The sequence below is a fragment of the Suricata suricatta genome, chromosome 14 (genome assembly GCF_006229205.1).
Source record: "Suricata suricatta isolate VVHF042 chromosome 14, meerkat_22Aug2017_6uvM2_HiC, whole genome shotgun sequence".
NCBI classification, from domain to species: domain Eukaryota; kingdom Metazoa; phylum Chordata; class Mammalia; order Carnivora; family Herpestidae; genus Suricata; species Suricata suricatta.
The window spans coordinates 71,452,269-71,467,806 of record NC_043713.1 but is presented as its reverse complement, the minus strand read 5'-3'; the positions used below and the strand labels follow the sequence as shown (position 1 = coordinate 71,467,806).

Genomic DNA, 15,538 nt, shown 5'->3' with positions numbered 1-15,538 from the left:
CTGTCTCCCTGGGGATGGGGCATGAGGTCCCAGTGACTCCCATGCAACCCATTGGAAACTTCTGCGTGTTCAGCAGTTTTGTGTGCAATTAAATTAAAGCAGCCTTTCCTCTCTGTTTTAAGGGGTGCTTACTATCCTTTCTGGGAGAGGAGCATTTTACTCATATCTCCCAGAAGAAAATCCTCTTTCCTCCTTCGCACATGCAGGTTCTAAGAACCTGACTCCATGATGACATCAGTGCAGCACAGCATCTCCCTGTGCCCAGGGCACCCACACTGCAGGGTGGCAGGAGGAGGCCAGGTGCCCTTGTCCCTGGCGGGGCCACAGGGTGTGTCCAGAGCACCCAGCTTGGTAGGACAGGGCCAGGGGAGTCGCCTACTTTCTTGACCCCAGATTTGGGTCTAGCGTTGCTCCTCAAGACAAGAGCAGTTGTTTACAGCTGAGATTTGCTTTTCTAATTTCTGGGGCACTTAATAGCACACTCTCCCCGACGCTCAGGGCAGCCCTGAGAGGCAGGCTGAGAGGCCGCAGCCAGGGCATTTTGTAGGGAGGAAACTGAGCACGTGGGTGGGGGCCCGCTATGCTTGGCCTGGGCCAGGACTCACTGCCTCTGAGCACTTTAGCTCTGCCCTTTCTGAGGCTGCGTGCCCAGCGCCTGTCAGTCTCATGTGCCCAGCAAGCTTCTTGGAGCTTAGGATAGAATCTGCTTGCTTATTATGCCTTGTTTTCCTTTATACAATTTTTTTCTGATTGCAAAATTAACACTTATGATTAAAATATGTATAAGAAACAGAAGTGTATAAATTGAAAAAAAAATTTTTTAGTGTTTATTTTTTGAGAGAGAGAGTACAAGCTGGGGAGGGACAGAGGGAGAAGGAGATAGAAAATCCAAAGCAGGTTCCACGCTGTCAGTATAAAGCCCAACATGGGGCTCAAACCCACAAACCATGATCATGACATCATGACCTGAGCCGAAGTCAGACACTCAACTGACTAAGCCAGTCAGGTGCCCGTCAAACATTCAGAAGTGTTTATTTTTTATTTATTAAAAAAAATTTTTTTAATGTTTGTTTTTTGTTTTTATTTTTGAGGCAGAGACAGAGTATAAGCAGGGGAGGGGCACAGAGAGGGGGAGACACAGAATTGGAAGCAGGCTGCAGACTCTGAGCTATAAGCACAGAGCCCAATGCAAGGCTCGAACTCACAAACTGTGAGATCATGACCTGCGCCGAAGTTGGACACTTAACCAACTGAGCCACCCAGGTTCCTCTTCAGAAGTGTTTGAAATAAAAAGCTGAAGTCCCCAGTGATCTTATCCTCCTAACCCAATAATCTCTATTAACAGTCTGGCCATGTATTTATCTTTCTAGATTTCCCCCTATTAACATATAGATACATAGTAACATTTTCATACCATATCGCAACTGGCATTGTTTTTTAATTTTATTTATTTTGAGAGAGAGCTAGTGCAAGAGATTGAGAGTGCATGGGCAGGGTGGGGGGCAGAGAGAGAGGGAGAGTGAACCCCAAGCAGGCTCCGCCCTGTCAGTGTGGGGCCCAGTGCAGGGTATACTTCTCTCCCACTTCTTCCCCTACAGGGTGCAGGCAGGGCCTGGCCTTACATGCATATTGGGGAACACTTATGGGGGTATTTCAAAGGTCATTTAACAGTGCATCCACAGTGTCTTGTGTCCCTGAAAGATTATACTGATCAGTTAGCATGTCTGTTTTCCTTCAACCACATTAGTATTCTCTTTCCAGTATTTGCTTGTGTGAGCAAGCAAAAAAGTCTCATTTTTAAAAATTTGCCTTTGAAAAATGATTCATGCTGAGTGGTTGACAGCAGCTTTTCAGGGACCGTATTCATAGGGTTCACGGTAAAGTGTGGTAGCTCACTTGCGTACTGCGCGCGTCTTCAGCTTCCTCGTTGCTGTCGTCCTCAGCCCCAAGCCCCATGTCCTGCCTACCATGGCTCTTCCGTGCTTTCCACTCGGGCTAAGAAGGCTGAAGCCCAGAGGCCTAGTGTGACTTGTCCTAATCAGTCAGCAGCAGTTGGGGCCGGCTCCCCTGTGCCCAGGGCCGTCGTGCAGCACCTCTGGGCAGCACCAAACCCGAGCAGGGGAGGTAGCCCAGCCCTCAGGAAAACGATGACTCTGTTTTTCCTCCATGGAGTTTTTTTTTGACTTTTGGCTTCTGCTGCTGCCTGATTGGACCAATGAGCAGGCAGGATGGTGCGCTCTGGGGTCCAGGGGCCTCCAGGTGAGGAAGTAAGGCCCAGCGCACCATGCGGCTCCAGGAGAACGGGTACTTGGCTGCAACATGTGGATATTTTACTTTAAAAATGACATTTCTCTTAAGACTTTAACACTCTCCTGGTAAAACTCCCCCCTGCTGTTGAACCTGGATTCAAAATATTGAACCTGACATTGGTTAAACTTTACCAATTGAATACTTGGTGCTCCTCCAGCAGGGCCACCTGGGCGTGTGTGGGTGCCCCAGAGGTTTTCTGTGCCTAAAAATGGAGTTGCTGGGGCTGATTACTTGGGGCCACAGGTGGGCTAGTGGTGGAGGGGTTCTGGCTGTGGGCCCTCTGTCCAGGATGCCCTGTTGAGAACGCTGCCTGGGCCATGCCCCCTGGCAATCTCGCCCGAACGGTCCTTGGCAGTGTCCAAAGTCCATGGTCTTGAGAACCACCTCTGGGTGAGGGGAGGCTGGTTAATCAGGACCTGCAGCCTCAGGGGTTCCCAGCCCTCGTAACACCCTTTGTGCCACCTGTGGGAGTCTGTGCCACAGGCAGGAGCCCACACTGCACCCGCTGATGCGCAAGTCAGGCCAGGTGACCTGTAGAGGTCCCTGTGTATGATATGGCATTTTCTTGGGAGCGGTAGAAGGCAGGGCAGACCTGAGTTTAACATGGCTCTGGGCTTTCCTGGCTGTGGGGATTTGGGTATCTTACCTCAGACGTTTGTAAGTAGAGGATTGTGGTGAGGACTTAAGGAAATGAAAAAAAGCACAGGCCCCGAATGATGCAGCAGCGTGCCTCCCACCCCTCGCCCCACACCTACTGGGCAAGCTCCTCTAGGCCTACAGTAGCCGGCTTGCCCAGGGGCAGGCCCACAGACAAAAATCAGCAGTTCTGCACCTCAGGGAGTCTGCAGTGCAGTGGGAGACAGGTATGGAGGCTCACCTTGTATGGGCGCCAGGAGAGGGGCACACGGTGGCAGGGGCTATGGCGGGAGGAGGTGCCCAGGGAGCGGAGCTGAGGGCGGTTACTCTCATTATTGTACCGCTACTTGTCTGCATCACTGGCCTAACATTTAAGCTACAGTGCTGAGAGTTCATGTTCGTTTTAATTGTCAGAGCTTGCTTTGAATGAGTTATAGGTTGACTGGTTTAAAAGCGAGTGAAAAAAGGCAGTGTGTGGTGGCCTGCCTCTGTGGTCGGGGTCCGTTTCCAATGTGCAACTGGAAAGGCTGCTCACACCCAAGTGTGATTCTCCTAGGTGTACTTCCGGCTCCACGCTTCCATCTTGAAGCTCCTGGGGAAGCCCGACTCTGGGGTCAGTGCAGAGGTCCTGGTCAACTTCATGAAGGAGGCTGCAGAAGGACCCTTTGCCAGGGGCGAGGAGAAGAATACGCCCAAAGCGTCAGAGAAGTGAGTAGCACCTCCTCACCCAGCAGCTCATACCAGGTGTGCCCTGCTGGCTTATTTACGGCAAGGTGGCACTCAGGGGGTTGCTTTTGAGTAAACCGGAGTTCACTGAGTCTCTGGAACTCATTTGGAGACTCCTGGTTGCAGACTAAGGTATTTCTGTTGAATCTGAGAAGAGGCTGAATGTGCAATCCCAGATCACCTCCTACTGGGGCCATGTCTGGTGCCACCCCATCCTCAGGGACAGGCCTAAGGAGAAGCCAGCTCCTTCCACATCCTCATGGGGGCACAGCTCTGTCCTATGCAGAACACTCTAGGAAAGCAGTTTTCATGTTGCAGACTCTGACTTCTGGCTCTTTTTCCACGGTCTGTACCAAGAGTGGGGGCCTTGTGAGGGCCTGTCTGCGCCTATTCTCCCAAGAAACAGGAAAGGGAGTCAGAGGCATAGGCTTTTCCTGTGGTCCCAGAGAGCATGAGGATGCCAGGGCCCTGGTGTGGTCCCCTCACTGGGTGGAGAGGCCCCTTGGGCCTTCCCTTGATTGTGGCCCAGACTTCTTTTACCCCTGTATCCTTATCTCGGAGCTTCGGCTCAGCTTGCCCCATCTCTGGGCCCCTGCCTGCCTGGCTGGGCGCTGTGCAGGGCTCAGCCAAGTGCCAGAGAGACCTGTGCCCAGGCTCTGACTTTGAGGCCCACTGTCTTATGGGAGAGATGGGTGTGTGTGTGTGTGGTGGTTGGTAGTTCACCCAGGAAGATATAGTGTGCCCTAGAAATTATAGATTTGCATTTTTTAGTAACAAAGAGCCCCCAAGGTACAATGATGTTCTCTTTTATTGATCATAATTCTTTTTTTAAAAAATTATCATATTACACAAGTAAACATGCAAAAATTCTAGTTATGAGAAATTTTGGCAATATATGAATATAAACAGGCTAAAATGTGACAAATTCCATTTCCTCCTCAGAATTAACCATTATTCACAGTTTATTTTCTCAAATAATTAGCTGTACATTTACACACACTTACGTTTACACAATTATAGAGTTTCATTTATTTTATAAAAACAAACTACTGAAGGTGTTATTCTAGAGTTACTTTCCCCTCAGAAGGAGTCTGGGACCCAATCCATGAGATAGTACCCCGCGCGCTCCTTTCTTTCTAGTGGCTACCAATAGTCTCTGGCTATGTATTATTCCATAGCATGGGTGTGTCATGTTTTCTCTAGCTATTTTAATGGAACATTTCAGGTGTTTCTGAGTTGTCTGTTCAACAGTAAATATTCTTGTACACATGGGCGCTTGCAGTAAATCCAGATGTTTTCTCTGTCTGCATCTTGTTGGGAATTAAATCTGCCAGGCTTCAGGCATCACATAGAAGGGTGCTGACTTGGTGTGGAAGGGTGTGGGGTGGGTGCTTCTGAGGAAGGGCTTGTCAGCTACCCTGTAGTCTCGCTGGGACCTGTGATGGGCGGGTGGTGCCCATTTGGGGGCTGCAGCCCAAGGGCATGCCATGGGGGCAGCTCCTTCAGCACCTTGGGACACCAGCCAGAGGAGCAGGGCACCTGAGGTGTGTAGGAGCAGTGGGCCCTAGGAAGGGCAGAGGAGGCCCTTGAAGATGGCATGGGGTTCAGCGCTCAGGAAGGACATGGTGTCAGACCAGCACACGTCCTGTTCCGGCGGGATATGGGGATTCTGACCTGCACCCCAACCATCTTCCCACAGAGAGAAGGCCTGCCTGGTGGACGAGGACTCCCACTCTTCAGCTGGGACACTGCCGGGCCCCGGAGCCTCCCTCCCCTCCTCCTCTGGCCCAGGTCTGACATCCCCACCTTACACAGCTACTCCGATTGACCACGATTACGTCAAATGTAAAAAACCCCACCAGCAGGCGACGCCGGACGGTACAGTCCCTGTTCTCCCTACTGCCAGCCCCAGGGCGGCACGCCAATCACAGGGGAGGGCGCTTCGGGTGATGATTCGCTTTGTTTTGGTGAGGGTGGGTGCTGGGTCTGGGGTGACACGGGCAATGTTGCGGCTGTTCATTAACCTCATGGCCTGACTCTGTGCTTCTCAAACATGCTCAGGGTCGCCACCTGCCAGCTAGCCCACCTGGGGGCTGGGGAGGGGCGTGGAAGGCTAAGGTACCTCACAGCTGTGAGCCTGCATCTTCCCACCTCAAGAATGGGGATGTTGAGGGGAAGACTCTGGACTGGCTGTCGGTCTGCAGGCTGCTTGGAGTGGCCTCCGTGCCGTCAGCCCAGTGGCACTGGCATTGGCCTGCATTATTACAGCACGTCCTCTGCTGGCCGTGCGAAGACTGTGACTGGTGCTGAGTCTGTTACACCTGGGAGTCCAGATGGGCTGGTGGGAGTCCACAGGGACCGTGTATGAGGCCGTCCCACATGGGGTAGGGCAAGTGGCGACCCTTGAACCACATTTCTTGCTAACATTAGGAGGCTCGCATGCTGACCTCATAGCTTGATTTCTTCATGTTCTCCTCGCCTTTACAGTGATAAGCGGTGATAAAGTATTTACTGGAATGAGCCAAATTGGTGGATTGAGAGGGCGTTAGGGTGGAGCCCTGGGCATTGACAATGCCACAGACAAGCAGGCTCTCTCTCACATGCTGCCGATCGCATCAGGTTGCGGAGGAGGGGGCCTTGCCCTGCCTTCCCCAGGGCATGGGACACCCCTTGCCCATCTCATGGGGCCCAAGGTGTTGTGAGCAAGAGGAGTGTGAGAGCAGGTTTAGGGAAATGCTGAAGAAAGATGGGCGGCAGCGCCCCACCGACCCCCCTGGGCCGGGATTTGGAGGTCTGAGAGGAGAGGAGACTTGCAGTGCTCCTGGATTCTGCTCGGCCTGTGGGGAGGGTGTGGAGAGAGAGGTTGCGGATCTGAGCACATCAAGTGAGTGCGTGCTGCTGCTGTGGCTCCATCACCTCCCTGTGCCCCAGGGGGTGGGTTCAGTCCTGCGCATGTCCTAAAGCAGGGTCCCTCCCCGTCTTACTTAACTTGGGCTTGAAAGGAAAACTGCCCTGTTCCCAACCTTTTTCTCTCGAAAATATTGAGACAACACACTGGATATCAATCCCTGATTAGTTTCTGCCAGGGACCCCTGTGAAGGTTTAGCACCATGCCAGCTTTCATGAGAGAGGACTGCGTCTTGCTGCTGTCCATCGGCCTGTGGCCGGCACCTCTCCGACTCTGCAGGCTCGAGCTGAGCTTGGCTAGCAGGAACTGGGTAGCAGGAACCGTGCGTGGCCCTGTGAGTGCCAGAGCTGGAAGTAGCTCGCCTGGTCTGGGCACACCCCACAGGCAAAGGGAAGGGAGGCAGAAAGGGACATGGTGCTGCCTGGTACCGCTGCCCGGCTGTCCCATGTTGGTGCACACACGTGCACATGGAGCTGTAGGGAAGCAGAGTGCTGGGCCAGGCACTGGAGTGACATGGCCTGAGTATCAACAATGGTTATTTGCTCTGAGAGTTTGCAGAGGAAACCATTCAACGAGGCTCAAATATAGTTTCAGTGGTTGTGCATTTTTAAATGATTTTTAAAAAGTACTTTTTTTAAAAAGTGATTTCTGTCCACGACGTGGAGCCATGGTTCACCGTTGCCCAGTCCCAGCCCAGCGTGCCAGGAGGCCCTGCACTGGCCATGCTGTGCTGTGCACAGGCCCGGCTGCATGGTGCTTTCAGAACTCTTGCCCTCCTCACCTCAGAAAGAAAGTGTCTGCAACAGGAAAATATCGATTGGGCCCTAAAATAGCCATGCCCTTAGAATGTTAAAGTGGCCCTTTCAGCTGTTATGCTAGCTCGTAGGGGAAGGCAGATCTGGCAGAAGCAGCTGATGGTAGCCTCAAGGCCTGCACTGCCCACCTCTGCTCTTGCCCCCTGTGACCCAGGCAGGGCTGGCCTGCTAGCCCTGGGAGGAGAACATGTGGCCCCGCACTTTCCACGCAACCGGCTCTCCTGTTGTGGGAGGACAGGGCATCAGTGCTCACTCCTGGCCATCACTGAGCCCTTCTACGGGAAGGCTGATGGGTGCTTCTAGCCCTGAGACAGACCCAAGAGAAGGAGTTCAGGGCCCTGCTCGAGGTTAGACAGGGAGCGCAGAGCAGGCCTTGGAGTCACGGGGATCTGCAATTTCAGTCCCAGCCTCACTGCTACCTTGCTTAGCCACCGTGGCTAAGGGACTTGACTCTGAGCCTGCTTCTTCATGTGGAGAATGGAAGTAAAGTTTTTCTCATGGGTATTGAAGGAAGGTGCTTGCACATCCTAGAGGCAGGCATCCCCAAGTCACTGAGCTGACACAAGGGCTGTGCAGCACTGAATAGCAGGAGGCGCCCAGGTCTGGGGCCAGTCATCCTCAGTTTGCATTCTGTCCCTCTCAGGCCAGTTGTGTGGCCTTGGAAGAGGGGCAGGCAGTGGCCTTGGAAGCAGCAGCCTCTGGGTATGCCTGGGCCTTTGGCTTTCAGGGCCCATCTCCTGTACCCTGGAGCCTGTCAGAGGCTAACTTGTTATCAGCTAGACAGGGGGCCAGGCATTAGGACTTCCCTTGGGTATGGTTAGGATACCTTGCCTTTGAGCTGCCCTTCTACTTTTGAATACCTGAGCCTCAAAATCAGAAATCAACTAGAGTCAGTTCTTACTTGGGGTAAATTTTTAAAAGAGATTTAGAAAAATAGCTCTAGGTTATATGTAGGTAGCTTGACATTTGATAATGGCTTCTTAGAAGGAACCATCTTTGCTCCCTTCACTGGCCCCACCTGTACCCTTGTCCATCCCGCTCTAGGGTTAGAAGCTTCCAGCAGCCTATCCACAGCTCTGGCTAAAAGGTAGTCTGGTATTGGCCCTTGGATTGCTCTGAGACTCCATCACTGTCAGATGCGAAAGCTAGCCCTTCTTGGGGTGGCTAAGAGGGGGCCCATAGCTGACCTGAAGAGGGGCCCTCTGGCCAAGCAGAGAGGCAGAATGGAGCAGCCCTGCCTGACCATGCCTCCCTGCCTGCCTTATTTCTTCCAAGTCCATGTTGGAATTTGTCCAAAGTGCTGAAGTCCTTAGTGTTGATGCCTCTGGATCAGAAAAAGGAAGTTATGTAGGGAGTACATTGTGACCCTCAAGGGTTTACTCATGTTCAAACGTAGCATAATGAGATTTCTGAACAAATTTTATACCCTTCTGTGGCATGGAATGTGTGAACATGTGTGTGAGTAACTGGGCCCCATGACACAGCAGCGTGTGCTTGCTCTGGACTGGGTTCTGAGAGAGATGGCTGTGGTCCCACCCTCACAGCTGCCCTGCTTGGCCGTGTGTCCTGTTTCCGTGGGAGGAAGCTGAGCTGAAGGCAAGTGGGCGCTCTTCTAGGGCTGCCTGGCTAGCTGGAGTGGAGCCGAGGGAGAACTGGGGTCTAAGGTGCCTTCCACCCCAGGCCGGCAGAGGCTAACACTGGGAAGGTCCTGTGCTCGCCAACCTGTTGGGGACTGGATCTATGTGCATTTCCCTGCTTTGTCTGTTGGAGGTTTGTTGGTAGCAGAGCCTAAGGAGCAGGGCTATTATAGGACCTCTCGGTCTATAACTTGGCCCAGCTCAGCCAGCCTTGGGGACCTGTACATAGTGACTCTGCTGGACCGCCAAGACCCTTGCTGTCTGCCTGCCGTGCTTCATGTTACCTGAGAATCTCGGAGCCAGAAAGGGCCTCCCTCAGAGAGCAGAGATCTTACTCTGTAGTCAGTCTGAGGCTGAGCCTTCAGTGGAGTTCTTCAACCAGCCCATGGCCATGCCCATCTAGTGCCCACTAGCATTGTGCTGGGTGCATGGGACAATCCTGGTGCCTGTTGCAGGTTCTGGGGAAGGCAAATGTGAAGCCATGAATCAGCTGAGGGTCAGGGTGCAACTGAAACCACCCCCAAGAGACCTGGCCTGGCCTTGGGGGATAGGAAGCCTTCCTGAGGAGGCAGAGCTTAACCAAGGTCCAAGGGGTGTGGCAGTGTTGACTATGAAGGGTGGAAAGGGAGAGCACAAGCTGGGGGTCAGAAGAGTGGGAGCCATGGTGGCTGGTGTTCATGGTTGTGGGATGCTCATCTGGCCCCACTTGCAGCACGAACAGAGCCTGCCCTGAGTCCCAGGTTGTCGGGTGTGTGCCGCGTGGGAGCCCAGGGTGCCCTGTGCACGTTCCCATGTGACCATCCATCCTCACCCACCATACTGTCACTGTTTGTGTCGTGTGCCATCTGTGCTCATCTTCGCCTGCTCACCCACACTGCCTCCACCAATATTGCCCGTGCTGCCCCTAACCCTGACCACACTCTGTTCTCCAGGCTTTGTCTTTCTGCTTGCACTGTCACGGCTCGCTTCAAGGGACAGCGCAGACCGCATGCTTAGTCCTCAGTCCGGCTCCCTGCTCCCCCTTGTGACCAGGGGCTTCTCCACATCGCTGGTCCTGTGATTTGGAGAGTGTGTGTTTGATGTGCTTGGCTTCTGCCCACAGCCCACGTTCTCAGTTCTGGCCAGATGCAGCGGTGGCCTCCTCCCACTGCCCATTGGCCTGGCAGGTGGCTCAGTCCTGTACTTCCATTGCTTTGTTCTTTCTGGCTTTACCAAAGTAACAAAGGCAACAGACTCCAAGATTCCAAGTTATCTTTATAAGGACAAGTGTGTAAAAATGTACATTGTGTACAGTTAGCCAGGATGCCCTGAGGTGGGCCCTGTGTGTACAGTCCATGTGTGCAGGCTTGGGGCAGGGGGCTGCATGTGGCATCAGTCCTCACCAGCCTCCCTTCCCAGGTCCAAGGAGAGGTCAGCTCACGGTAGGCAAGCTGTATTTTGTGAACACATGTTTTCAATGTGGGAGAGGCTCCTGGTGGTGCTTAGGTTGTCCTGCGTGTGCCCCTGCAGGGTGGGGTCTGATGTCAGGACAGGGAGGGAGGCTGTCAGAGGTTAGAGCCGGTCACCTTTGTTATCCTCTCCAGGCTGTAGCTGGTCATGGTATATGTTGAGTGTCTGCTGTGTGCTGGGTGTGCAAGAGGGCCCTTGAGGAAAGCCAAGATGGGCACCCTGATTCCCACTGCCTGGTTGGATCTTTGTGTCAAGAGGGGGTGCCATGAGCTAGCTGTGATGCCTGGTGGGTTGGGAGGACTTCCTGGAAGAGGTAGTCCTCCAGAGGGGTCTGCAGGGCCATTTCAGGTGAGGGACATTGGGAGCAAAGACAGGGAGGTTGGAGAGCCCTGTAGGGGCTGTAGCATTTGGAGACTGAGGTGACTGGGTGGGCAGAAGAGAGACCTTGCAGGGAGAGAGTTTGGGAAACCAGCTGGATCCGAGATAGAGGCTTAGGGACTCTGTGACAGAGCAATGCCTGGTGAGGGTTACACAGTGAGAGCTGCACATGATGAGGACAAGTCTCCCAGCTCGGAGCATGAGCATCAGAGGCCCAGAGCGATGGCACTGCTGTCTGAGCACTGGCCACAGTGATACTCTCGTGCCTGCCTGTTGCCTCAGTATGTCTGCCTCTTTTTCAGGGGCCCTTGTGTTTCTGGTGTCCCTTCTCTTGGGTGTCTGTCCAGGCTTCTCGGCCTGCCAGAGGGTACCTCTCCCACACAGTTAGCCTGGCTTCTTCCGGTGGATGTGTTCTTTCCTGGTGGTCATCAGGGACCCGGTGGGGCAGGGTTAGTCCAGCTAAGAGATTTCTCAAAATATTGATTCCCCCACGTTTACTACTCTTAGAAATCTGTTGCTTTCTAGTTGGCAGAAGAGTTGTGATCCTTTTAGGGTACACTAGTCAGAGTCGCTGCTACAGCTTTTGATGATACAACTGCGTCTTTCCCCTCAAACTTTCATTCAACTGAACTGATGGACTATGTGGTTGTGAGCTATTTCTAGTCCTAACTGCTGGAGCAGGTAGAGAAAATGTACCAGGAAACTTGTGTCTTGTAAGCAAAGAGCTCTTTTGGGTTGGCCTGGAAATCCCATGAAAGTTCAGGGGATTTGACTGAGTCAAACTTGAACAAAAAAATCCAAATTCTCAGAATACAGTCTGCTCTCACACTCACTGGAATGATCAGCCTTTCTGTCTGATCTGTCACCAAGCCAGACCCCTTTCCTTCTGCGTCCCCAGCTGTCCTTCCTTTGCGGTTGGCCCTGTAGGTCATACCATGGAAGCAGGGGGCGTCATCAGCAGTTGCTGGCAGATGAACATCCCTCTAAGGACTCAGGGGAGGGGCTGGGGTGGCTCAGAGGCATAGATGTGAAACATTGCAGGGATTAACAGCAGGAGAATGAAATGTTTATAGTTTAGCCACAAATATTAATTGGTGTGAACAGGATTTATGTGGGCAGACTTTTAAAAGAACATTCTGAAGAAGAGCAGGGCTAGCCTGTAGAGCCTGTCCACTGCTGTGTCTTCTTTCCTTTTGGTATCCAGGCAGCTCATGAAAGAAATCAGGCACCTGGGCTGTGGGCAGTCCCCAGAGTCCCATTTAGGTACATGCTTCCCTGGAAGGCCGTCCTGCCCAGCCTTGTGGGAAGTCTCCTGTGCAGAGAGTTTTGCTTCTATCTCCTGCTCTGCCTCAGGACCAGGAGGCCAGAAAAACCCCCAGCCCAGGCCCGTCTGCAGAACCTCTGGGCAGTGGCCGAGGCGGGAAGACGCTGGTTCTGCCTGCCCCTGCTCTCCCCCGCTTGCTCCAGCAGGCAGGTGAGAGAAGGGAGGCCTTGCACACCCACCTGATTCTCTGAGCATCGGCACAGGCCAGCACCCTGGGGCTGTCCTGTGGTGTTCAGCCTCTGCATGGGCCTCTAGGATGTGGAGGAAGCACCCCTGGCCATCAGTGCACAGTTCCACAGAGCCCTATCTCTGTGGACATTTGGACCTTTGGCCCACAGTGTCCCAGATAAGGAATGTGCTCTCCATAGACAGCTTTGTGGAGAAGGCGGGACTCTGGGCAGGCCTGGAAGGAACCTCTGTTCACTGCCGAGGGAAGCTGAGTGCTCTCCAAGCCAGAACCGCCCCCACCTCCCCCACACATATGGCTCCCCATATCCCTTTATCAGGGCACGCTGCTAGTCTCTGGGCTGTGCACCGCCATGCTTGAGCCGGTGCTGAAATCTGATTTCGGGGCCAGGAGGCAGGAGGTGCTCAGGTGGGCTGGGCTTTGCCCAGAGGCATCATCTGCTCAGAGATAGAGTCGTTCTTGAAGAGATTTTCATTCTTCTCTTTCATCTTATTGGTGTAAAAGAAATGGACTTAGTTTTCTTTAAATCTGACTTGCTTCTTGGTGCAAAGTCTTGGGTTACTTCCTAGTATCCAAACTCAGGATGATTTTAAATAGCCTTGTGCCAACCCTCTTTGAAGGATTAGAGAGAAACTTGGCCCTGGACTCTCATTTGCAATGATGTGCCTGTCCTGTTTCCCAGACTTACACCTCTCTCAGGGTTGGGCAGGAACCTTGCCCACCCGCTTGCTTCACAGGCCTGGTGAGGAGGGGTTCCAGCTCCAGCCGGGGCACCTCAATGTGCAGAGCCCCTGTCTCTCCAGCTCTGGGCTGTACGGGGCACCACACAACTGTGGTGGCTCATGGGAGCTTCCAGACCCATTTCACTTCCCTCTGACCAGCAGCCTTCTTCAGGGCTCCTTAGGTGCTCATGATCACCCCTGGGACAAGGGCTTGCCCAGAACTGAGAGGCTTGGGGCAGGAGGCCTGGTCACAGTCCCTCAGCTTACATGCGTCCTGCTTCTTGGCTGTGGCTGTTGTTGCTGTGGATGTTATTTTCTTTTATTTATTTTTTTAATGTTTATTTACTTACTTTGAGAGAGAGAGAGAGAGAGACAGAGACAGAGAGAGAGAGGTGTGGGGGAGGGGCAGAAGGCAAGAGAATCCCAAGCAGTCTCTAGCCCAGAGCCCAACATGGGGCTCAATCTCACGAACTGCGAGATCATGACTTGAGCCGAGATCAAGAGTTGGATGCTTAACTGTCTGAGTCACCCAGGCAACCCCACTGTGGATGTTATTTTAAAGAGTCTCAGTAGAGGCCCCACCTGCTAATATTTGCTCCCAGAGGAGCAGACACCCCTGAAGCCCAGTGTGGTCCTTTTCTGTCCACACCATCCTTAGTGCAGTCTGCTGCCTTCCCTGCTCACTCTGCTGCATGAGAGCCTCCCTCACTAGGCAGCATCAGGAGGGTATTAGCATGTTGGGAGTAAATATCCGTTTGCTTAAGCCAATCCTTGGTTTTTGTAATAATCACAACTGAGATTCCAGCAAATTAGCGATTCTTTAGGCCCAAAGCCCAACCGCTTATGAGTGCATGAGCTCATCAGGCAGCGAGCCAGTTCTCGTGAGCGCTTCCCGGCTAGGCCCGCTTCCCGGACACTTGCCACACGGTGTGCTGCTCAGCCGTGCAGTGACTACAGCTGCTCTGGATGCTGGCGAAAAGCACCTCCTCTGGCCTGACTATCAGAAGGACTTCGTCCTTGCCATCTTGTCTGAGCCATTGGTGTTCTCTTGACAGGGCCAGAGTACATGCTGCAGGCGGGGTGGGTCACGGGGCTGTCACTCCTGTGTGCCTGGCACTAGGATGTGGAGGCCTCCATGGGGATCCTATTTCTGTGTTGGGAACAGAGCAGGGAGAGCCGTGACAAACATATTGGGAGGACTGGAGCAGCCCAAGGAGCAGATCTGGGGTTGGACTGTGAGTCTGAGATTCCTGATTTCTGAGCTCCTGCAATGACCCTGTGTGACCTCTGGAGCCAAGGGTCCCCTTTCCACATAGACAGCAAATGGGCTGCCCCTGCCATTTCTCTGAGAGAAGTGATTTCCTCACACTGGGGACAGGTGTGGGGCCTCCATGAGGGCTGCAAGCTTCCCAGTAATCCCCATTCAGTGCTCACAGAGCCTTGGGATCTGGCCTTGCAAGTCACGAAAGAGCCCCTTACTGAGTGTGAGACAGAGGGGTCCAGTTAGGTCCCTGCCGCCCCATCAGTGAGACTCCGAACTTCCGTGTCGGCCTCTGAAGAGTCTCACATACACTTCACGCCCCAGTTGCTGCTGCTCCACCAGCCCAGCTGACGCCGATATCCACCATTACTGGGCAGAGGACATTCCAAAGGCGGCTGAGGAGGAAGGACTGCGGCAGGCTCTGTGTGGCAGCCCGAGAGGTCACAGTCTCCAGACCCTGCTCTGGGGTCAGGCGTCGGCGAGGAGGCTGGAACGGAGCGCTGCCCTGGAAGCACAGGCCTAATTCCATGTTCCTCTGCAGGCAGGACCGCTGTGGACGACCCTGTCATGTCAGTGTGTCAGAAGCCATCACCACCCCATCGACGTGGTGCCACTCAGGTGTGATCTTCAGCTTGGCATAAGCAGAACCCTTTGCCCATTCAAAACAAAATCTCTGTAGTGTCAAGTTTGAGACATTACTGAAAAAACTGGTACAGGTTTTCTGAAGTAATAATATTGATGACTGAACTGATATTTTTGGAATGCTTATTGGGTATCAGGCCCTGTTTCAAGCACTTTACATGTATTAATGTATTTCATCCTCATAATTCTGTGAAGTGGGCATTTGCATTATCACAGTTTTACACAGGAACTGAAATGTAAAGAAATTGTGGCAATTGCATAGGCTCTCCAGCCTAGTACGTGACTGAGCAGGATTTGAACTCAGGCAGCCTGGATCTCTCAGAGTCCAGGCCTTTGATTTTGTTGAAACAACTTTAAGTAACTGTAAGTTTGTTTGCCCACCAGGCTGCTCATGTCTGCCCTGCCAGTGGGCTGCCGGTGTTTGAGGTAGTTGAGCAAAGGGTTAGAGGGTTTTAGAGGCCATGTCCTCTCTCTCTCTCTGTGTCCCCAGAAGCCCCTGTGCCATCGACCTCTCTGAGACTATGTGTGCTTGCAGTTTATAGG

General features: G+C 53.0%; 1 protein-coding gene across 9 annotated transcripts in view; it reads left to right on the top strand.

The window, feature by feature from the left end:
- Positions 1 to 15,538, top strand: part of CABIN1 (calcineurin binding protein 1) — a 146,216-nt gene that overhangs the window by 65,284 nt on the left and 65,394 nt on the right. For 7 of the 9 annotated variants that reach the window (XM_029922558.1, XM_029922559.1, XM_029922563.1 and 4 more), the window contains 2 exons: positions 3,503 to 3,654; positions 5,372 to 5,550. In XM_029922558.1, the coding sequence (XP_029778418.1) occupies positions 3,503 to 3,654; positions 5,372 to 5,550 (331 nt within the window). The remainder of the gene's footprint in view (positions 1 to 3,502; positions 3,655 to 5,371; positions 5,551 to 15,538) is intronic. The other 2 variants (XM_029922562.1, XM_029922561.1) reach the window with 1 other exon arrangement.